General features: G+C 45.0%; 1 protein-coding gene across 2 annotated transcripts in view; it reads left to right on the forward strand.

Annotated features, from left to right (window-relative positions):
* Positions 1 to 24548, forward strand: part of TTC7B (tetratricopeptide repeat domain 7B) — a 416190-nt gene that overhangs the window by 139004 nt on the left and 252638 nt on the right. For both annotated transcript variants that reach the window (XM_033951913.1, XM_033951914.1), the window contains exon 9: positions 16821 to 16958. In XM_033951913.1, the coding sequence (XP_033807804.1) occupies positions 16821 to 16958 (138 nt within the window). The remainder of the gene's footprint in view (positions 1 to 16820; positions 16959 to 24548) is intronic.

A 24548-nucleotide genomic window follows, 5' to 3' on the forward strand; every position in this document is an offset into this window, starting at 1 on the left:
TGAGTCCCAGCCAGGTGTGCACCTGGCGTAAATTAAGTCACCCATATCCCTCTATGCCTCTCGTAAGGAGATGTGCGTCTAGTTTGCTTTCAAATCCTAGAACGGTGGATTCCGCAATAACCTCCTCTGGGAGAGCATTCCAGGTGTCCACCACTCATTGCGTGAAGCAGAACTTCCTGATATTTATCCTGGACTTGTCCCCCCTTAGCTTCAGTCCGTGACCTCTTGTCCAGTCCCCACTAATTCTGCCTCTGCCCCATCCCTTCAAACTCTGGCCTCATCTTTACAAGCTCGCAGAGATGTGGCAGGGCCAGGGATAGAACTCGCTGGGATGGGACGGGGTTGGTGCTATATCCAGGGGGACACATTAATTTTGAATGGGATTGTTTATCCCATTATACCTGAAATTAAAGTCTTAGGCATCCTATTGGATCGCAATCTGACCCTGCGCAAACAAATGCTTTGGTAAAGAGAGGGTTTTTTTTAATGGTTTGGACGCTTCGGACAGTCGGGGCTTATTTTGATTTCTCTGCATTCAGGCTTCTCGTACAGTCTTTGATTCTGAGGCCCTCTTTTACAAAGGTGCGCTAAGCGTTTTAGCGCACGCTAAATCAATGCACGCGCTAACACATCTATAGGATAAATACATTAAACTAAACTAACACAACCAGACTTGACCCAAGCACCACCTGCAACACCCCCCGATCCTTACCATCTCAGTAAATATCCAGACTACACTTCCCCCTCCCCATTTTTTTCTGGGGAGGGGAAAATAAAAAATAAACCATATTTTTTACCTCCCTGCCGCCTTCCCGGCCTTACCCGGTGGTCTAGAGGGCTTTCGGGGCAGTAGCAATCTTCCTACGCTCCTGCCCCGTGCAGATCGCCATGAGGAAATGGCTGTAGGGAGTTCCCGAAGTAGTCTCGAGAGACTACGGGAACTCACAGCAGTCATTTCCTCATGGCGATCTGCACGGGGCAGGATCGTAGGAAGATTGCTCCTGCCCCGAAAGCCTTCTAGACCACCAAGTAAGACCGGGAAGGCGGCAGGGAGGTGGGGGTGGGTCAGAGCTGGATAATGACGTTTTTTCGCCATTCGCGGTCCGGCTCTGCCCGTATCCCCCGCGAATAACGAGAGAGGTGTACTTCTTATGTATCTCCAATTGACCTAATACCTCACCACAGGCGACAGAGCTGCTAAGAAGATCACACGCCGCAACCCCAACACCCTCCCCCCCCGTTCCACTCTCGCGCGCGTGCTCGGTGCCACCACAGCTCCGGCTCTTTCTCACTCTCCAGATTTGCCGTGGGGGCCGCAACGATGAACACCGCCGGCCGGCCCCGGGGCCTTCCTTCAGTCCCGTCAGGGCCCTCCTTCGCAACTTCCTATTTCCGCGCGGGCTGGGTGCCACTGACTCGCACCCAGCATGGGTGGACGGACACAATATAAGCGATGCGGGAGCGGGATGGAAGAGGAAGCTGGTGAGATAACGGGCCCATGGGAGAGGGGCTAGAGAGGTGATACAGCAGCTATGGAAGGGAAGGGAGACTGCCATTTGGAAGGAGGATAATGGGCCTGAAGGGAAGGGGCTAGATAGAGACACAGATAGAAAGACACAGATAGAAAGATTGGCCCAGGCTCTAGAAGCCTGGACCAATCAGGCCTTAGGCATAGCGGGTCCGCCCATCTCCACTTAATCTAAGGCCTGATTGGCCAATCAGACCTTAGACTTAGTGGGGATGGGCGGACCCGCTATGCCTAAGGCCTGATTGGTCCAGGCTTCTAGAGCCTGGGCCAATCAGGCCTTAGGCTTCGGCGGGAAGGGGCGGGCCCACCTCATTTCGACGAGGCGTGCCTGCCGGCTGGACGTGCAAGACCCATCTGGCCGTAAGAACAGGTTTGGTGGAATGGAGGTTTGGGGGTTGTTAGCGCCGGGGGGGGTGCGTCTTCGGGCAGGAGGGATTGGGCACCCTCCTGCCAGCGATCGATATTGTCGGGGGGGGGGGGATCGGTAGTGTCGGGGGGTGCGTCTTCGGGCAGGAGGGATTGGGCACCCTCCTGCCAGCGATCGGACAGGCCGCGGCCCGCTATACTTATAGCGGCAGAGAGATCCCTTGCCGCGATAAGTATAGCGGCCGTGTCTACTTACAATGTAGACCAGCATTTTGCTGGCCTACATTTTAAGCTTCTCCTCTACTAGGGAGACGCGTAGGGCCGCCTAGGTTCGCCTAAGGCCCTTAGACGAGTTTAGGCATCTTGCGGATCTCCCTAGGCTCCCGGAGGTGCCTTCAGGCCTGCCTGGGGAGCATTTTTTTTTTTTTTTTTTAAACGTGCATTCCGATTGGCTGATTAGACAGCTGTAGGACGCCTACAGCTGCCTAAAATCGGGACGGCACTTTGGAGAATCAGGGCCTAACTATTTTTTTCTGAGGCCCTCCAAGTACCGACAAATCCAAAATGTGGCCCTGCAAAGGGTTTGAGTTTGAGACCACTGTCTTATAATGACATAATTTAATAGAAGGGTATGTAAACAAATGAACTCTACGTGTAGGCTTATTAGGATGGTTCAAAGAAAAGTGAGGAACAAGATAGCCTGGCGACATGCCGAAGATTGATTTATAACAAATGTATGTAAATTTAAACAATTTTCGGGCCTCAATCGGCAAGCAGTGAAGTTTCTGATAAAGGGAGTATTGTGCTCCCATTTTTTTAGGCCAAAAATCAGTTGGACTGCAGTGTTTTGAACCACTCTCCATTTTTAAAGGATTTTCTTGTAGGCGCCCAGATAGATGACCTTGCAATAGTCGAGGATGCTTAAAATAGAAGACTGCTGCCAAAAGCACAGTATAACAACACTGCTCAAAGAGAACCCCCCCCCAAGCATTTGGGTTTAATTTCCATTTCACACACTATATAGGGAAATACCAGAAATGTGTTGTAGTGAATGTAGAGATCTAATGAGTTGAAATCAAAGAAAGAAAAAAATCTCTTTAGATGAATCAAACAAAATTCCAAACTTGATAACTCAACTTGATTTTTCATCCACTCAGAACTGTGTAATCTAGCCAAGGACCAAAGTACCCTCAATACCCCAAAAGTTTTTTTCACAATGCACGATTGAAACGAAGAATTACACATAAATGATATTTTTGACGATTTATTAATGATCGGATGGTGGGTCCAGCTATAGGGACTTTGGTCCTTTCATTTCTCTTTCCCTCAGTCGTATGTAATGGTGGGGCAGCACATTAATGCCTCTTTGTATGATAGTCCCCTATACTGATTATTTATCTGTTTATATACCACTTATAACCTAAGCAGTTTACATTCAGGTACTCAAGCATTTTCCCCTGTCTGTCCTGGTGGACTCACAATCTATCTAATGTACCTGGGACAATGGGGATTAAGTGACTTGCCCAGGGTCACAAGGAGCAGCGTGGGTTTGAACCTACAACCGCTGCACCACTCTAGAAATCTAAATGTAGTAAAAGTGAGCCAAGTACGGGACAATGAAGCCTTTGTGACATCACTGATGTGGTTGGCTCTTATTGGTGGAATGAGGCATTATGATGTCACAATACCAGCTCTGGTTATCAGATATTTATTCCATTTTCTATACCATTCTCTCAAGGGGGCTCAGAATGGTTTACATTAATTTGTTCAGGTACTCAAGTATTTTTCCCTGTCTGTCCTGGTGGACTCGCAATCTTTCTAATGTATCTGGGGCAACGGGGGGATTAAGCGACTTGCCCTGGGTCACAAGGAGCAGCGTGAGATTTCAACCCACAACCTCTGCACCACACCCTCATCTTTCCTATCATCAGTGGTGTCCCTTTCTTTTTAAAGTTGATTTTATTATTAATGTAAGCTGCTTGTGGGATATCGAATATTTTAAGGAACATAAACATTGTAGTACTCCACTAGCTTCTGGGAGAAAGCTGAGAAGCACCGGTAAAGAGGAAACCTACTGTACATATAAGAGAAAAACATGCTGAAATCAGCATCTGAACGCATCATTCTGAGATTGGAGTTATAGTGTAGTAACCTTTATTATCCCAGGACAAGCAGGCAGCATATTCTTTACGCATGGGTGACGTCACCGACGGAGCCCCGGTACGGACCTTTTTAACTAGAAAGTTCTAGTTGGCCGCACCGCGCGTGCGCGAGTGCCTTCCCGCCCGACGGAGGAGTGCGTGGTCCCCAGTTTCTTCTTTTCCGCGGAGCGAAGAAGACGTGTGTTTTTTCAACGACCGTTGAAATCTTCCCTTTGCCTTCCCGCTCGCAAATTTTTTCCTGTTATTTTATTTTCATACCTTCGGGTTCCTTTTTTTCTTTAAAAAAAAAAACCCAAAAACAAATTTTTTCTTCTTTTTCGAACTAGCCCCGGCGGGGCCTGTTGCCACTATACAGGCCTCGGGGTTCGATTTTGCGGAGGCCGTATTCCCATTCATGCCCCCGCAGCCCGGTTTTAAGAAGTGCCAGCGGTGTGCACGCCCGATCTCCCTCACTGACCCACACAACTGGTGCTTGCAGTGTTTGGGTCCCCCGGTAAAGAGGAAACCTACTGTACATATAAGAGAAAAACATGCTGAAATCAGCATCTGAACGCATCATTCTGAGATTGGAGTTGTAGTGTAGTAACCTTTAATCCAAAAAAGTAGCTATTTTGAAAAGGCAGTGCAGGCGCCTATGTGCGTTCAAGGTTAGAACATAAAAATTGCCACTGCTGGGTCAGACCAGTCAGTGCCCAGCAGTCCGCTTTCACGGCGGCCCTTAGTCTAGTCTTACCTGCGTGCGTTCTGGTTCAGCAGGAACTTGTCTAACTTTGTCTTGAATCCCTGGAGGGTGTTTTCCCCTATAACAGACTCCGGAAAAGCGTTCCAGTTTTCCACCACTCTCTGGGTGAAGAAGAACTTCCTTACGTTTGTACGGAATCTATTCCCTTTTAACTTTAGAGAGTGCCCTCTTGTTCTCCCTACCTTGGAGAGGGTGAACAACCTGTCTTTATCTACTAAGTCTATTCCCTTCATTATCTTGAATGTTTCGATCATGTCCTCTCTCAATCTATTCGAGGGAGAAAAGGCCCAGTTTCTCTAATCTTTCACTGTACGGCAACTCCTCCTGCCCCTTAACCATTTTAGTTGCTCTTCTCTGAACCCTTTCGAGTGGTACCATGTCCTTCTTCATGTATGGTGACCGGTGCTGGACGCAGTATTCCAGGTGAGGGCGTACCATGGCCCGGTACTGCGGCATGATAACCTCCGATCTGTTCATGATCCCCTTCTTAATCATTCCTAGCATTCTGTTTGCCCTTTTTGCCGCCGCCTTACATTGAGCGGACGGCTTCATTGACTTGTCGACTAGTACTCCCAAGTCTCTTTCCTGGGGCTGTCTCCAAGTACTGCACCAGACATCCTGTATTTCCAAGTTTATTTAATCTTTGATATACCGTTTATCAAAAGCATACCTAAACGGTTTCCAATTATCAAAATATTGTTAAAATAAAACAAAAACTTAAAAAGTGGAGGGGACGACAAAACATATAGACTTACTGGAAGAAAAAGGAGAGAAGAGAGAGAGGGGCTTAGCACATTAGGGTTGGGGGGTCGCTTCTAAAGAAGTGTTTATAAAACTGGCATCTACAGTGATTCCCAGTAGTGCACAAATTTGGTACGAAGGCTTTAAAATGTGAGCCTGAACATAAATGACCACCCTACCAGGGCATGTGTGGATTTGTTTGCACATAATCGATGTGTAGATAGTAGAGAATGACACGGTGACAAAATTCATCACCGTTCCCGTCCCCGCGGATAACCGCGGGAAGTAATCCCATGTCATTTTCTAGTGTCTATTTCAGCCTCAGTCCTTCTACACCAGCATTCTTCAAAGCAAAGCTTGCGGGTCAGTGGTTGTGGCCATTCATACTCTGATTCTTATGGGAGCCAAGGATAATGAAGCCATTGTGACATCACTGATGTGATTGGCTCTTAGGCACTGGTGGAATGAGGCATTATGACATCACAATCTCTGCTCTGGATACCAGAGACTGTCATTCTGTAGTGTCTGTTTCAACCTCAGTCCTTCTACACCAGCATTCTTCAGAGCAAAGCTTGCGGGTCAGTGGTTGTGGCCATTCATACTCTGATTCTTATGGGAGCCAAGGATAATGAAGCGATTGTGACATCACTGATGTGATTGGCTCTTAGGCACTGGTGGAATGAGGCATTATGACATCACAATATCTGCTCTGGATACCAGAGACTGTCATTCTGTAGTGTCTGTTTCAACCTCGGTCCTTCTACAACAGCTTTCTTCAAAGCAAAGCTTGCGGGTCAGTGGTTGTGGCCATTCATACTCTGATTCTTATGTGAGCCAAGGATAATGAAGCCATTGTGACATCACTGATGTGATTGGCTCTTAGGCACTGGTGGAATGAGGCATTATGACATCACAATATCTGCTCTGGATACCAGAGACTGTCATTCTGTAGTGTCTGTTTCAACCTCGGTCCTTCTACAACAGCTTTCTTCAAAGCAAAGCTTGCGGGTCAGTGGTTGTGGCCATTCATACTCTGATTCTTATGTGAGCCAAGGATAATGAAGCCATTGTGACATCACTGATGTGATTGGCTCTTAGGCACTGGTGGAATGAGGCATTATGACATCATAATATCTGCTCTGGAATGTTGCTGCTCAATCTCAACATTCGTCAAAGCAAAGCTTGCGGGTCAGTGGTTGTGGCCATTCATACTCTGATTCTTCCCTCTCTCCTTAAAGAATGATATGAAGATGGTTTACCGTGGTTATCCGCGGGGACGGGAATGGTGATGAATTTTGTCACCGTGTCATTCTCTAGTAGATAGCACTTCAGAGCCCTGAAGAAATGATTAGTAGATCATGAAATGCTGGCCATCGTCGGCTTACTGACTCAGAGAGAAAGTAGCAGTCACGGCAAGGGGTGTCAAAGTCCCTCCTCGAGGGCCGCAATCCAGTCGGGTTTTCAAGATTTCCCCAATGAATATGCACGAGATCTATTAGCATACCACGAAAACAGTGCGTGCAGATAGATGTCATGCATATTCATTGGGGAAATCCTGAAAACCCGACTGGATTGCGGCCCTCGAGGAGGGACTTTGACACTCCTGACCTAGGGAGTTTTTCGCCAGTGATAGAAAGCTGAAAGGGAGCTATTGAACAATGTACCCTCTCCTTTCAAATCTCAAAGCAATATTAGCTTTGCAGCATCTGAGGCGTTTCCCCTATTACGCTTTATTGGCTTGAGGGTAACCTGCAGTTGTATGCTTACAAGGGGTTAAGGAATTTGCTTATTTGATTGTGAATTGAGTTTCCAGTCCCTCTGTTTTTTTATGTTTTGTGTGCACATATGCTTAAATGTCAAAGCTTGGTATGTGCTAGTCTGTAAATATGGACATAACTCCAATAGCACATCTTGCAAATTTATAAGAGCCTCTTTCCACACATAAAACGTGCTTTACATGAGGAAATATCTTAATATAGTTGCCTGTTGTTTCCCCATTCAAGAAGAAATGGAGGGCCCTTCTACGTCAAAACAAAAAGAATCCAACAAACTCTGCAGTGTACCAAACGACAAGGAAAAACCAAACAAAAACTGCAGGCTGTGTAAAGGTGCAGACGGTTTTCACTTTTGAGACTTTGATTTACCCTTTTTTTGATTGTTTTACACAGGCAATTGTTTATCATTTATTTTCATGCGGTTTGCTTTACACCTTATTTACCATGGACCCCTGAGGAAGGTGTTGTCCGAAACACGGCCCGTGTCGGGTCCTTTGGTAATAAGGTTGTATACTACTGCATTTAAATTTTAGAACAATAAATTTTGCCTGCACCTTGTACATAGCCTGCAGTTTTTGTTTGGTTTTTCCGGGCCCTTCTATGTGTCATCCCTTGTGCTGAGGGTGTGGCTTTGGTAAGGGTCACAAGCGCTACACAGTGAAGGCCAGAGTACAGAGGTTTATGTGGGATTGAGGGGAGAAAGGCAACGTCAAAGATGAGCCTAAAGTGCTATGAGAACACATCTTATTGTGGAGTGCAGGAGTAGGCTAGCAATTAGTGCGGTGGGCTGAGAACTAGGGGAAGTGGGTTCAGTTCCCACTACAGCTCCTTGTGACTCTGGGTAAGTCACTTAACCTTCTATTTTCCCAGGTACAAATTAAGTACCTGTGTATAATATGTAAACTGCTCTGACTGTAACCACAGAAAGGCAGTACACTTCCCCCTCCCTATTCACGGTTTCAGCGTTCGCAGTTTCAAGTATTCGCAATTTTTTCCCAACCCCCCCTCCCCCAAGAGAATCGCTCAGAGGCAGCCCACATTGACCAGAACTGGCCCCGGGACTTGGATTGGGGCGAGGAGAGGGGGCGATCGGAGGCAGAGGAGGCAGTTGGAGGCGAGCAGCCGCCCCAGGAGCAGAGACCTTACCTGGTGGTCTAGCGGTGACGCGGGGCAGGAGCGATCTTCCTACATTCCTGCCCCATGCAGAGCCGTGCTGTGTGTTCCTGTAGTCTCACGAGACTACAACGGGAACTCCCGTTGTAGTCTCATGAGACCACAGGAACTCACAGTATGGGTGCAAAGCATGGCTCTGCACGGGGCAGGAGTGTAGGAAGATCGCTCCTGCCCTGCGTCACCTTGGTAAGGCCCGGGGGTGGGTCCCAGTTTGCCCAAAAGTTATTCGCAAATTTTCCTTTTTCGCAGGCCAGCTCTGCCCCTAACCCCTATGAATACGGAGGGGGGAGTGTATATGAAATCCCATCCTCTTTCCCCTTTTGTGCTTCCAGAAACTCAGAAATCCCTTAAGGATTTCTCCGCGTAGATTTTTTAGAAATTTTGAAAAATGAAAATAGTTTCTCTGTCATGCAGCGTAACAGTCTTAAACAGAAGGCCAGCGCCCGTTTGGAACAGGAAGACTTCTTGTCACTTTGAATTCCCTGGCAGCCTCTCCCCTCGGTTACTGAGTACGGGCTTGGAAACTGGAAGCCAGGGCATCAACTAACGGCGGCAGCAAAGCAGCTGTCACAGCATCTGGCACTGTGCTCACAGAGAGCGTTTGGAAAAGAAATACTCTTCTTTGTCATTAAGAGTAATATGAGCATTGCATATCTTTGACTGTTATTGGGATGCTTTGAGCGTGTGTGCGTGGGCAAGCTGAACCCGGTGACCTTGTGCATGTTTCCTACTTCCCGAAGATCACAGATTGCAAATAGAGAACCTTTCTGGACAGAGCTTTTAAGTTTCAAGCTAGCAGACAGCAAACCTGGCTAGGCAACTTCATTGATAGAGCCAGGTTGACTTACGGCGCCTTTCGGAAAACAATTAAGACTGCTCTGTTCGATAGATTTATTTCCTAGTCAAAATACTCCCTCCTTCTAAAACTATTACTCTTCATGCTGATACTACGATCCCTCACCAATTGTATCCTGTACTCTCTGTCTGTTCAGTGTCTTCCTCTCCATTTGTATTCTGTAATTCGCTGGCCATCCAGCCCCTTCACTGTAACATGTTAATACTATATTGTAATTCGCTGATTGTACAGCTCTCTTCACTGTGAACCGCCTAGAAGTCGTAAGATTATGGCGGTATAGAAAAATAAAGTTATTATTATTATTATTATTACTGTATAATTGTCATTGGGGATGCTCATCCTAATCCCAAGCCCTTCCAGAGATGGTTTGTACTCCGCAGTGTTTCCCTGTCGTGTCCTTGCTGTCTCTCGGCTGTAAAGGAAATGGAATTAGCCCTGCTGCTGCTCCTGCCTCTCTCTAATCATCAGGCCTTTACTTCCACTAATGACATGTTAATTCTAGCGATATCTGGCACCCTTCCAGCAGCCAATATGATGGCTTGAACTCGTTTTACTGAATCTCTAAATTGTGCCGTGCTGAAATTAAATCCCAGTCTCTTACAGTATGGTCACCAATCGTGCGTCAGTCACGCGATGGCGCCAGGTACAGAATCGCACCTCCAGCAAATGTAGGCGCCCAGTATGTAGGGCTTTCCAGGTCTACAGTTCCAGCTCCTACTTGAATGTGAACCGCGCTTCCGTAGGTGCTTTAGGCCGCCTAAATCCACTTCCGGCATTATCCACGCCCATAGTGGCATTAGGCGGCCTGAGGCACCATTCTGGCGCTGATATTTTTGGCGCCTTGAAACTCAGCTATAAACGTCATTTAAATGGCATTTTTTAAATAGAACTTGGGTGCCAATTGGGCCTATGTTCACATATCAGAGACCTGCCCTACCCTCTTTTGTGATATGTCACTTTTTAGCGGTTCGTAGACAACCCCGCGAAAGACAAAGGCGCGCGCCGACAACTGAGCGCAAGACGGAGGCGCGCGCCAAAGAAAATTACAGTTTTTAGGGGCTCCGTCGGGGGGTTTTGTTGGGGATCCCCCCCCAGTTTACTTAATAGAGATCGCGCCGGCGTTGTGGTGGGTTTGGGGGGTTGTAACCCTCCACATTTTACTGTAAACTTAAGTTTTTCCCTAAAAACAGGGAAAAAGTGAAGTTTTCAGTAAAATGTGGGGGGTTACAACCCCCCAAACCCCACACAACGCCCCCACAACGCGGCGCGATCTCTATTAAGTAAAGTGGGGGGGTTTCCCCCCACGCGCCTCCCCCGTCGGAGCCCTAAAAACAGTAATTTTCTGCGGCGCGCGCCTCTGCGCTGCGCTCAATTGTCTGTGCGCGCCTTTGGCCCGGCGCGCTTTTGACCTGACACCCTTTTTAGCTCTCCACAAAAAACAAATCGGGAAAAAACTATTCAAAATGCTATAGATTCACTCAATAATCATGAACACACAAAAAAATGAATCTTACAAACATATCTAAAAAAAAAAAAGAAATGATTAAAGGTTCTCAGTAAATGAAATAAACCCCCAACAGGTAATGTTTAAATCTGAAATATCACAGCACCACCCCGTATCAGCCTACAATTCAAAAAAGAATTGAAAAAAAGAGCATTTATCTCTGAAAGTAGATCCAAAGACGTTCCTCAAACAGTTCAACGGGCGGCAGATCTTAGTCCAAAAACAGCCGAGGGTGAGCACAGTCCATTACCCCTTCTTCAGTCCAAACATGAACCAAAAACACATCCAAACCATAAAGTGAAACCTCGTGCAGAAAAACTCAGTCCAAAAAAACCACATGTTCCAAAGTGTCCAACATACATCTTCCTCAACATGAAATTGTGTTTCACGAACGCTTCATCAGGAGGAAGAACAAATAATTCCCCGGCGGTCAGCCACACAGACCTATCGACAAGCTGCTCTACCTCTCATGTGGAGCAGCTAGTCGAGAGGTCCGTGTGGCTGTCCGCCGGTCTTACTTCCGGGGAATTATTTGTTCTTCCTCCTGATGAAAGGTTTGTGAAACACGATCAGCCAATCACGGAGCAGCACAGGACCAGGCAGGAAGCGCAAAGGTTGCGCTCCTGCCTTTTGCGCCGCTCTGCAGCGAGAAAGGCTGCCGTCCAGCAAGAGATCGCACTGGACCATAGCCTATTAAAAAAAGGTACACGGTGGGGGGGGGAGAGGTGTATTCGCTCCTTTTTGGGGGTGGACAGAGTGCATCTTATGGAGTGAAAAATACGGTAATACACGAAACTATTACATGTGATATATGTAGGATGAGTGATATCTCTATAATAAAACCCTAAGTGGCGCATGCGCACTCCCACCTGCGTGTTCTGTATGTCCGTGGCCGGAAGGAGTGTGCATGCGCGCCTACAACTGCCCAACACTCGCGGCCCTGTTTGCATTCCAGTGGCACAAACCTCCCGGCTCCAGCAGCGTAGGCAGCACTTTAAACACGCTGCTTCGCGCCCTTCTACTGCCGATTTCCTCTGCTGCGTCTCTGATGACATCATCGGAGACAGACATGGGAGAGGAAATCGGCTGTAGAAGGCCGCGAAGCAGCGTGTTTAAAGTGCTGCCTACGCGGCTGGAGCCGGGAGGTTTGTCGGCGATGGGAGGGTCGGATGGGAGGGTCAGGAGCAGGCCAGATCGAGCAGGACAACGCAGTAAAAGAAGAGGGAGGGGCCTAACGGAGCAGGCCAGATCGTGTAAGAGAAGGGAAAGGGGGGTGGGGGAAAATGTTGCTACTGCTACACAGGGACCTGGAGGGGAAGGGAAATAACGCTGCTGCTTCTGTACAGGAAAGGGGGGGATAGGAGGGAAATGCTGTTGCTGCTGCATAGGGAAGTGGGATGGAAATGCTGCTGCACAGGGAAATGGGAAAAAATGACAGACAGACAGCAGGAGGGAGGAAGACAGAAAGAAAGAAAGACACAGGGGCAGGGAGAGGGACAGAAAGACAGACAGAGAAAGGGGGCCAGGGAGAGAGAGAGAGTCAGCGGGAGGGAGACAGACAGACATATATTCTAGCATCCGTTAATGTAACGGGCTTAATGACTAGATAATAAAACCCTAAGCAGCGCATGCGCACTCCTACCTGCGTGTTCCGTATGTCCGTGGCCGGAAGGAGTGCGCATGCGCGCCTACAACTGCCCCACACTTGCGAAGGGAGAAAATACAGAAACAAAGAAAGACTGACAGATAGCCAGGGAGAGAGACAGTAAGACAGGGGGCCAGGGAAGAGACAGAGACACACAGGGGGACAGAGACAGAAAGAAAGGGGGGCAGGGAGAGAGATAAAAAACATAAAGAAATGCCTCAGCAACCCATTGTGCTAAAAGTCTACACATCTATTCTAGCACCCGTTAATGTAACGGGCTTAAACACTAGTTAATGTATAAATACGTAAGATGAGTGTATATATAGGGTGAAGATTAGTGTATAATTACTGTAAAACAGTCAAAAGACTAATGTAAAAGATATGTAACTATTGTACCATCATTACAGAAGCCATGTATGGAAAACCATCACAGAAACACTAACTCTGAATTATAACACCATTACAGAAGCTCATGTAAACCGCTCTGAATTGACTCCCCAGTCATTAGTGGAAGGTATAGAAGCTTTCAATAAACAATAACTAGTTGATTGGATTATTGTAATTCTTTGTACAATGGACCGAGCAAAAATTGTTTGCAAGATTGTAACTAGTGCAAAACACTGCTGTGTAATTGATAGCTGGAAAAAAGAAATCGGAGCATGTTGCCCCTATATTTGCCAGTTTACATTGGTTGCCCATTGCAAGACAAATTAAAGTTTTAAATCTGGTGTTTAAAGCTTTGCAGTGGAATGTTCCAGAGTATTTGTCAAATAAATTGAGTATATTTGCGCTAAACTCAAAAGCATTTGCTCCATTTACCATCATTGGATAAAGTGAGATTGACCGGAATATGGAAGCTAGCTACGGGAGCTAGCTTGTGAAATAAGCTGGCTATTGAAATGCAAGAGAATGACACGGTGACAAAATTCATCACCGTCCCCGTCCCCGCGGATAACCGCGGGAAATAATCCCATGTCATTTTCTAGTGTCTATTTCAACCTCAGTCCTTCTTCAAAGCAAAGCTTGCGGGTCAGTGGTTGTGGCCATTCATACTCTGATTCTTATGTGAGCCAAGGATAATGAAGCCATTGTGATATCACTGATGTGATTGGCTCTTAGGCACTGGTGGAATGAAGCATGATGACATCACAATATCTGCTCTGGATACCAGAGACTGTCATTCTGTAGTGTCTGTTTCAACCTCGGTCCTTCTACACTGTCATTCTTCAAAGCAAAGCTTGCAGGTCAGTTATGGCCATTCATACTGATTCTTATGTGAGCCAAGGATAATGAAGCCATTGTGACATCACTGATGTGATCGGCTCTTAGGCACTTTTGGAATGAGGCATTATGACATCACAATATCTGCTCTGGATACCAGAGACTGTTATTCTGTAGTGTCTGTTTCAACCTCAGTCCTTCTACACCAGCATTCTTCAAAGCAAAGCTTGCGGGTCAGTGGTTGTGGCCATTCATACTCTGATTCTTATGGGAGCCAAGGATAATGAAGCCATTGTGATATCACTGATGTGATTGGCTCTTAGGCACTGGTGGAATGAGGCATTATGACATCACAATATCTGCTCTGGATACCAGAGACTGTCATTCTGTAGTGTCTGTTTCAACCTCGGTCCTTCTACACTGTCATTCTTCAAAGCAAAGCTTGCAGGTCAGTTATGGCCATTCATACTGATTCTTATGTGAGCCAAGGATAATGAAGCCATTGTGACATCACTGATGTGATCGGCTCTTAGGCACTTTTGGAATGAGGCATTATGACATCACAATATCTGCTCTGGATACCAGAGACTGTCATTCTGTAGTGTCTGTTTCAACCTCAGTCCTTCTACACCAGCATTCTTCAAAGCAAAGCTTGCGGGTCAGTGGTTGTGGCCATTCATACTCTGACTCTTCCCTCTCTCCTTAAAGAATGACATGAAGATGGTTTCCTGCGGCTATCCGCGGGGATGGGAACGGTGATTAATTTTGTCACCGTGTCATTCTCTATATGGGAAGTTACTTGGGTTTTCATAAGTTATTGAAAATGTGGTTTTTCAATGAAAATTTTTGTACTAAACTGGGATCAGTTAAATTATACGTTCTGGTAGGAATCTCTATGCCACATTTTTTAAAATGGCTATACAACAGGGACATTATAAAAAATTTATGGAAGTTTGGGAGCCATTGACAGAATTCTGCAAGGAGTGATTGTTGATTTTGCCCTTTGATCATGCAGGGAGGGTGGGGAGTTATTTTTATTTAGAATGTATAAAGGGGGAGGTTGATATATATATTTGTCCTAAATATAATTTGATAGAATTTAAGTGTTAAAGTGTAAAATGTCTGTAAAATATGTTGCACTTAACTTTAAAATGAATAAAGATATATAAAAAAAAAAAAAATCAAATTTTTGTACTGTGAAGTGAACTGTCTATTATGGAAAGTCATGCGAGTTAGAATGTTAAGGGTTACAGTTATTTATTGAGATTTTTACATGGTTAATAAGTGGATTTGATAATGAGGGTCGCAATTACATGACAATTATATTTGGGGTGGGTTTTATGAATGTGAGGGTTCACTTAGTTTAATTGTTATTGTACAATGAGATGTTAATTAACCCACCCACCCTTTTTACAAAACCGTAGCACGGTTTGTAGCGCTGGCCACGGCGGTAACAACTTTGACGCTCGTAAGAATTCTGTGAGCATCAGAGTTGTTACCGCCGTAGCCAGCGCTAAAAACTATGCTACAGTTTTGTAATAGGGGGTGGGATAAGATTTTAACTTGTTATAATATGGATGATGTGATGTTTTTAGAATTGTAAACAGCTACATTTCTCCCTCAGTATTCACGGTTTCTGCACTCACGGTTTCGCTTATTCACGATTTTTTTGCATGCAGACTCCGCCCCCCCCCAAATCAAACAACTCTGAACCCAAACTATGTTTGAAACCGAGATGCAGGTGACCAACCTTCAAGTGAAAGAATCATCCTGTATAATACATTTTGCCTTGCTACTCCTGATTCAAATAAAAATGAAAACAAACAAGGAGTGCTTCTGCCTTGGGCCACTACAGTTCGTTTCCTCACCTGCTGAATACTCACATGCAAAATCTGAGAGAGCAATTAAAGTAAAAACAGTGCCTTTTGGAGGGCTCACCTGACAGAAAAACAGGAAAGGAGGGACAGGGGAGATATGATTCAGACGTTCAAATGCTTGAAGGGTATTAACGTAGAACAAAATCTTTTCCAGAGAAAGGAAAATGGTAAAACCAGAGGATATAATTTGAGGTTGAAGGGTGGTCGATTCAAGAACAATGTTAGGAAATTCTGCTTTACGGAGAGGGTGGTAGATGCCCGGAATGCACTCCCGAAAGAGGTGGTGGAGAGAAAAACTGTGACGGATTTCAAAGAAGCGTGGGATCTACAATCAGAAAATAATATTAAATATTGAACTAAGGCCCATACTGGGCAGACTTGCACGGTCTGTGTCTGTATATGGCCGTTTGGGGGAGGATGGGCTGGGGAGGGCTTCAATGGCCAGGAGGGTGTAGATGGGCTGGAGTAGGTTTTAACGGAGATTTTGGCAGTAGGAACCCAAGCACAGAACCGGGTAGAGCTTTGAATTCTTGCCCAGAAATAGCTAAGAAAAAAAAATTAAAAAATTTTTAAATTGAATCAGGTTGGGCAGACTGGATGGACCATTCGGGTCTTTATCTGCCGTCATCTACTATGTTACTATGTTACACCTGTGTGATGGCAAATCTACGAAGCTCTGAGGAGAGCAGCCCCACACAATCCACAGGGCGACATAACCCAGAAGACAGTGCACGAAACGCAAGTGCCGAGCGCTTTGAAAACTGACGCATTCTTCATGCAGGGCCTCCGCCCCCCTCTCATTGCGACACAGAGAAGAAGCAGAGCCTGCACGAAGCCCAACCAGCGAGATCGAGAGAGAGAGAGCTGCTCACGTACGCAGCATCCGGCCCACTCACAGGCACCTTCAGCCGCAGGGTCTCTAGTTATTCGCGATTTCAATAGCGAAAACGCTGCCCCCCACGAATAACATATAAACAGTTATTTGCGATTTTTCCATATTCGCGGCTATGTTCCACCCGCATCCACCGCGAATACGGAGGGAGAAGTGTATAATACTTTGGGCTTTCGCAGTATATTAAGTATTAAAATCAAATAAGATGAGGGTTATGTAGGCAAGACGGAAAATGTTTTCTGTTGTCTTTATTTCTTACCCTGAAATTTGCTCAGCGGAGTTTTCAATGAGACCCATTCTGATCAATCATGCCTGAAATATTTTGTACTGAACTGCAGGCTAACCGGGACGCCGTGCTGAGCAGAATCCCTGAGCACCACAGCGATCGTATTATCAGTCTGCAGAGTGCATCCGTTGTCTATGACCTGCTGACAATCGCGCTGGGAAGACGGGGCCAATATGAGATGCTTTCTGAGGTATTCCAGCTTTCCGGACCTTTGTCCTCAGTTTCTTTAATGCTGTTAAATCCGTCCCATGTGAAATGAGTTTCTTGGTTTATAGTCTCTCATGTCACTTGTCCATAGAGCAGCAGCTGCCGTAAGGGATAAGTGTCCTATCCCCCAGTTTTCAGTGGCACTGTCTAGTGTGCCTTTTGAGATTCTAAGTGTGCCGCGGCTCACAGGGCAGGAAGAGAGGCTCCAGCGCCTGTGTCATCTGACTTCTACCATCGTGTTGCGCGTATTTGCCGGGACTCCTCGTCTCCGCTTCCCCAGAACTCCTGTCTTCCTCATCTCCGCGCACTCTCCCCCCTCCCCAGACCAGCAGCGGCAGCTCTGTGTGCTTTAACTTCGGCACACAGCTGCTGCTAGCAGTAGTTTAGCCCGGTTTAATCAGGCAGCCTCGGGGCCTTTGCTAGGCCGGGCCGCATCGCATCATCGAAGTGGGCAGGCCTAGCAAAGGCCCCGAGACTGCCTGATGAAACCGGGCTAAACTACTGCTGGCGGTAGCAGTTGTGTGCCGAAGTTAAAAGCACATAGTGAGCTGCTGCTAGTAGTGACAAGAGAGATATTGCTGGACAGGGAAGGGAGAAGGGGGTACTGCTGAACATGGGGAGCAGGGAAGGGGGAAGTAATACTGGTGGACAGGGGTGGAGGAGGGAAGGGAGATGTAATGCTGGACAGGGGAGGAGGGAAGGGAGAAGGGATAATGCTGAACAGGGGGAGTAGGTGCTTGACATGGGGAGGTGGGAAGGTGTACTGCTGGATAGGGGGGAAGTAAAAGGAAGGGAGAAGAGGTGCTGCTGGACCTGGCAGAAAGGGAGGGAAAGGAAAGGTGATGCACACTGGAGGGGAGGGTGCAATGGTGCATGGGAAGAGAGCATGTTGGGTTGGGGGTGGGAAGGAGGGATGCCGCTTGTGGGAAGAGGCAAGGACAGAGAGAAAGCATGCAGGAGGGAGAAAGTGATGGACTCATGGAGAGGACAATATGGTTAGGGAGGACAGAAAGGAGGGAAGGAGAAATGTTACACTCTGGGGAAGAGGGAGAGGGCAGAGAGTGAAAAGTTGGACTCATGGAGGGAGAGATAGATGTTGTTTGGTTGAGGTAAAGCAGGACCAGAGGAGAAGCATGCAGGAGGAAGAAAGAAAAAAAATGTTGGACTGGTGGAAAGGAGGGAGAAATTTTGGTCTGAGAGGAGGGCCTGAAGGAGGAAGGGAAGGAAGATGGACTGCAGGGGGCAGAAAGGAGGAAGGGAAAGAGAAATGTTACACTGGAGGGGGGAGAGGAGAGATGACTAAAGGAAGGGAGAGATATCAGGCCAGGGAATGGATGGGAAGGAGGGGGAGTCTGGTAGCACTATAGAAATAATAATAATAGTAGTAGGAGAGAGAGATGCCAGAGTATGGAAAGGGAGGAAAGGAAGGAGAGAGATGTTGGGCCACTGGGGGGGAGGTAAAGGAGGGAAGGAGAGAGATGTCAGACCATGGAAATAGGGAGGGAAGGAGAGAGAGAAAGTAGATTTTGAGAAGAAAGCAGAAAAATGGAAACATTGAATGTTAGTTAATGCCAAAGATGGATGCAAGGCAGAAAGTGAAGACGGAAAGAAAACAGTCAATGGATAAGAAGGTATTAGAAACACAGTTAAAAGCACAGAAAAACAAAGTCACCAGACAACAAAAGTAGGGAAAATGATTTTATATATGGTGATAGAAATGTGTCAGTTTTGTGAATTTATATTGCGAGTCGTTTAGACCAAAGGTCCCCAACCCTGTCCTGTCTCGTTTTCAGGATAGCCCTAATGAATATGCAAGAGAGAGATTTACATATAATGGAGGTGACAGGCATGCAAATCTGCTCCATTCAGATTCATTAGGGCTATTCTGAAAACCAGTCAAGACAGGGTCATGGACCACTGGTCCTAAACGACTTACAATAAAGCAAAAGCAGAGAAAAGAAAGGAACACCAATTAAAATAAGAAAGAGAGAAACCACTTATACAAGGGTAGGATAGACATTCACAACAAAAGGCAGTGGATATGCTGCACTGAGAAGGCCGGCTTCAGCTGTGGCAGGACGACATTTATGGTAAAGTGGTATTGGACGCTAATTGGAAAAAAATATCCTTTTAACAACGGAGGAAGACTATTCCAAAGTGAAGGGGGATTTATTGTGGGCACTGACTGCCCAGGACAGATTTAAACACTATAGCCAGCATTAGAAAAACATTGACCGTAGCATTTGAATATTGCAGCCTTTTCCCTAGACAGTATTTGACTTTCTTCCCCCATAAGAAATCTAAAATGTGATTTTTTCCCCCCCCCCCCATTTTTCTCACTGCTCATGTTTCCAGCCGGCAAAAAAAAAAAGATACACAAATAGTTCAGACTTGACTGTTTCTTGAGAATGGGAATGTGTTGTGTGCTCAGGCTTGGCAGGTCTGTTCATGCACTCGGTACTGTAGAAAGCTTTCACGTGAACATCCTTGTAGATTGTTAGAATTCTGACAGCCTGGAGCATGGAACATACAGGGCTCAAATTAGTAAGGAAACTAGTGTTATTCATCAAGTGATTCTTGTGTAACTGTGTGATCAGGATTCCTTATATGGAAAGTTGTTCATTCCTTGTGTGGGCTTGATGGACTGCTCCAATGCTGTTACTAGAAGCCCCAGACTCATGAAAGACTTATGAAGCAGAACCATAGTAGGCTATCTGGAAAAGAGAATATCGCTTTATTTCAACGTAAGATCACTTACTGTCAGATATTGTAAGCAGCACACATGCTGTCCAGGTTATGATAGATTATCCAAGGCCTTAATTAAATGATTTTACTTAGGTCACTGTTTTTGTTATCATTAAACCATTGTTTAATGATACAATAATTAGACTTTCAGGTGTGGTAGAATCAAATGTTATTAGAGTCTCTTTTACTTTCCTGTTTATGTAAAATAGCCTAGCCAGTATTTGCCCTTCTGTTTAACCTACAAAACCTACATCCACTGAAAAAATGTGAATTGAAGTGTATTAATAACTTTTTGCTGGGATGATTCATAGACAAACCATCAATGCAAATAGCCATACTTAATGGATGTGAATCAGTTTGGGAGAGGAGCAGAGGCCATATTTCTCTCTTGAGAGGAAAGGAGAGGACATATCTTTCAGAGAGGAGAGGAGACAGAATATTTCTCTGAATAGTCCAAGGTAAGTCTATGAGAGAGGAGCAGAGGACATATTTCTGTCTGAGAGAAAAGGAGACGACATATCTTTCAGAGAGGAGAAGAGACAGGATATTTCTCTTGATAAGTATACAGTACTTTATTTTGCTCTGAGCTTTGCTAATTTGGGGGATAAAAGCTAAACTGTAGGTTCCTTTTTAAAGATAGTTTTAGGTCTTAAAAGAGCAAGCTTTAGTTAGCTAGTTTCCTGTTATAGTTTTTAAACTTGAACTTTCGCTAGAGATAGTCTCTGGCAGGCAGGGTCTGGCTTAGTCTACATTCCCTCTCGCCCACCCCTAGTTCATTTCCTTTACTTATAATCTTAATTTAAATAGTCAATTATCCTACTTAGGACAACAGGTGAACTGGTTATTAAATATTCTTATTACATTTCATTACTTGCTAAGACTCAAACACTAAATAAAGCAAACAAATTATCTTAAGGCTCTCTATACCATTCTAACATCCCCAGTACCTTAATAGGATTTAATTAAGCAGCTCAATAAGATGCACAGTAGCAAGAGGGGAGCTATCCAGTCTTTTGCAGCCAGTGTCACATGTATGATTACCTCCCAGTTGTTGAGAAACTACAGTATGAGTGTGTACTTGCTGCAAAAAGCTCCTAGCTCTTAGAGAACGAGTTGGAGACTTGGAGGAGCTGAAGGAGACAGAGAGGTATATAGAGGAGACTTACAGGGACGTTGTAGAGAAGTCCCACCTCCAGTCTGGCCGCCCCTGTGCTGCATTGGAGGAGGGAGGTCTCCTAAAAGAAGAACATCACCCTGGTGATGCAGGAAATGAATCTGTAGCCAGGACCTGCCCACCAGAAGATGCAATATCCTCTTGCACCGAGGATCTATCTCTAGGAGCTTTTGCCCAGAAGGGAGGAGTTAGGACAACCGTCGTAGTGGTAGATTCAATCATTAGGCATGTAGATAGCTTGGTGGCTGGTGGGTTTGAGGATTGCCTGGTCATTTGACTTCCTGGTGCAAAGGTGGGGGACCTCATGTGTCACTTAGATAGGATATTAGGTAGTTCTGGGAAGGAGCCGGCTGACTTGGTACATGTAGGTACTAACGACATAGGAAAATGTGGGAGGGGGGTTCTGGAAGGCAAATTTAGACTCTTAGGTAGAAAGCTGAAATCCAGATCCTCCAGGGCAGTATTTGCAGAAATGTTCCCCATTACACGCGGAAGACCGAAGAGCCAGGCAGAGCATAGTTGTGACAATAGTGCAGGGTTGAGAGATTTAGATTTGGTAGGAACTCATCAACCTTCTGGGAAAGGTCCATAGTTTGCTGTTGAGAAAGACAGAGAAGCCACTGCTTGCCCTGGATTGGTAGCATTGGAATGCTGCTATTATTTGGGCTTTTACTATAAGCACGGATCAATTTATAAATTATCCAACCCACACTCCAATGTATACAAATTAGCAAAAATGGGGGTCTAGGATACCTTATACTACCTTTATTGTGATTTTTTGCCCTTAAAGTGCTTTAAATTATAAATGATTTAATTTATTAACCCACTTGTTTTGAACCTATAGACAGTAACCTAATTTAAAGATAGAACTTATCCCCACTCTATAATGAGGTTGAAGTATCATAAATATGCATATTTCTTAGTAAAGAGACCTCTTATAACCTAGATGTTATTTCAAATCTTCATTCTGAAAGCATATGATGTAATCATCTACTTCAAAACCTCCTTCCTACCTATAAATTTGTTTGTTTCTTTATGATTTATTAAAATATTTCTTAATGAAATGGTTAAAAAACCAACTAACTAACTAGGGGATACAATTTTAAAATTGTTAGGCTTAATCAGTATGTATGTTATTCTGGATATGTATTTTATAACAAGAACAATAACACTTATCTTAGTGTCTTTCCAGCCAGAGCCAACGTTGGGGGACCATGAACTGCCCGACGCTCACACTCAATTCAGAGCGTTTCAGCTAATGAAAAGTCTTCTTCGGGGGACGATGTTGCTGTTGTGCCACTTGTCTTCCTATCTTTGTGGACCTTCTTGCCTGAAACGCTCTGAATTGAGTGTGAGCATGGGGCAGTTCAGTGAGAGAAGAGATGACCAGAGACTATCATGGCTTCTCCATCAACACAGGCAGAAGCTGCCCTTTTAGGTGATAGCATTACAGTAGTTTTTGGTCCATTTTACCATTATGTTACCTTCTTCATGCCACTCCTGGTAAGACTTGAGATCATCCAAATTGCTGTTCTCTGGAGAATTCAAGTTTCGTTGTTTTGCACTCCATTGTCGATGGCCCTTCCCCCATTTGCAGATCATTCTCTCTGGTTTCGGATTTAAGAGCAATAGAAGTAAAAGTTTACACCAGTTTCTTTCCCTTTTTAACTTTCTTAGGTTGCTTACCTTCCATGTAAGACCAACCCAGATGAGTGGGTATGTCCTCTTGCCATCATCAGATGAAGCCAGAAAAACCAACTCAGAGCTGGCTTCCTTTATAGTAGCGGTCTCAAACATGCGGCCCGCGGTCTGGACTGGATCATTATCTTCCTTTTGGAGCAGCAGCGTGTCTGGCCAGCTCATTCCGTTCAAAGCCGCGGGTTGGCGGCTCCTTGTGCTATCCACACACACACATCTGTTCCCATAGAAAAAAATATATATAATAGGCAGACATGTTGGTAACACAGTTGCTAGATTTGTCGGTATTTTGGGGTCAATAGTACAGATCTGATGCTGGCATGCAATGTTAAGCCATCGATTGGATGGCTGGTTTTAATATTAATGACCTCATTTGCATGCCAGAATCAGAGAATGAACAACCGCACAGAAAACCACGCGGTGAGTCGTTTTGTGCATTGGGTTCGGCAAATTTTATTAGTCACTAAACCAGTTTAGCGACAATCGTTAGACAATCGAAGACTTTAGTACATTTAGCCCTCAATGTTTCTACAGGTGGTCCTATAAAAATAAAATCAATCAAGTATGAACCTGAGATGTTTCTAATCTGCCTTCATCAAATCTGTTTAGATTCAGTTGATGGTGTTTGCTAACTACATAAAACTACATTCTGGCTGGCCTAAAGCAGGAGATCTAAACGTGGGTAGCCTGACCTCAGAATGTAGGCCATTTACTATTTTTAGGAAAAATAGGATTTACGTAATTAGCGTGCTTGAGTTTGAGGAATTGCAGAGCTCTCTGGTGGAAATGAAGTCACAATTTCAGAAGATACTTGCAGATTTTAATGAATATAAATCATGCTTTAATCAAAACAAGTTCTTGAGGTCGGCAAGCCAGCATGCACTGTGTGTGTGAACTGCATGAATATTTTCTAGCCGGTTAAAGCAGGGGTCTGCAAATGTGGGTCTTGAGGTCTACAAAAGCAACAAAGATAGTGAAGACGGAGGGTGAGGTAATGAGTAGTGTCACAACAAATGAGTAGTGTCAAAACAAATCCTCACTCATCAGGGGTAAATCTTCCAAAACTTTCACTGAAGAATGTTCTTCTCATTCAAAAATCCATACAGACAACTGTGATAATTCTTAATCTTTATCTTTATTGTATTCAAATATTGCTTGCCCCAACTTTAAGGAAAGATGTGTTGCTGCCTCCTACCTGCTTTTTTCTTTTTAAATTAGAAATTATTCTTTTATTTACAACAAATAAAAATCAGGAAATTCCACAAATATCAAGGAAAATGATACATTATAAATAAAATTAAACAAATCTAGCCCACATTATTGGGGCTGCTGTATACCTGAAAAGATTAATAATAATTAATAAATGGTCCACTTTCTGGATTGAGAGCACTATCTCAACAGAAGAAAAGCCTCAGGTATATTTTGGTAGAGCATAAATGCTCAGACCTCTTCCACCCAACTTCCGAGGACTGAGATACAGATCTACTTGCTGTGCTGTGAAGATACAAGTGATATTGTAAACAATAGCCAACGTTTCACGGTCTAAAACCGTCTCTTCAGGGCTTATCAACTTTCACTTTCCCACACAGGACACTGGTGAGATCGAGTAAGCAAGCAATCCGTCCTGTGTGGGAAAGTGAAAGTTGAAAAGCCCTGAATAAATGGTTTTAGACCGTGAAACGTTTGCTAGTGTTTAAAATATCCCTTGTATCTTCACAGCACAGCAGGTAGCTCTGTATCTCAGTCCTCGGAAGTTGGGTGGAGGAGGTCTGAGCATTTATGCTCTACCAAGATATACCTGAGGCTTTTCTTCCTTTGAGATAGTGCTCTCAATCCAGAAAGTGGAGCATTTATTTATTTACCCACTTCCACCATTTTAGATATATTAGTAATACCTGAAAGGATTCACATGTGTAAAAAAATAAACTGTTTCCTATCTGCAAGCAGGCAAAATTT

Source organism: Geotrypetes seraphini, chromosome 7 (genome assembly GCF_902459505.1).
Source record: "Geotrypetes seraphini chromosome 7, aGeoSer1.1, whole genome shotgun sequence".
Classification (NCBI taxonomy): domain Eukaryota; kingdom Metazoa; phylum Chordata; class Amphibia; order Gymnophiona; family Dermophiidae; genus Geotrypetes; species Geotrypetes seraphini.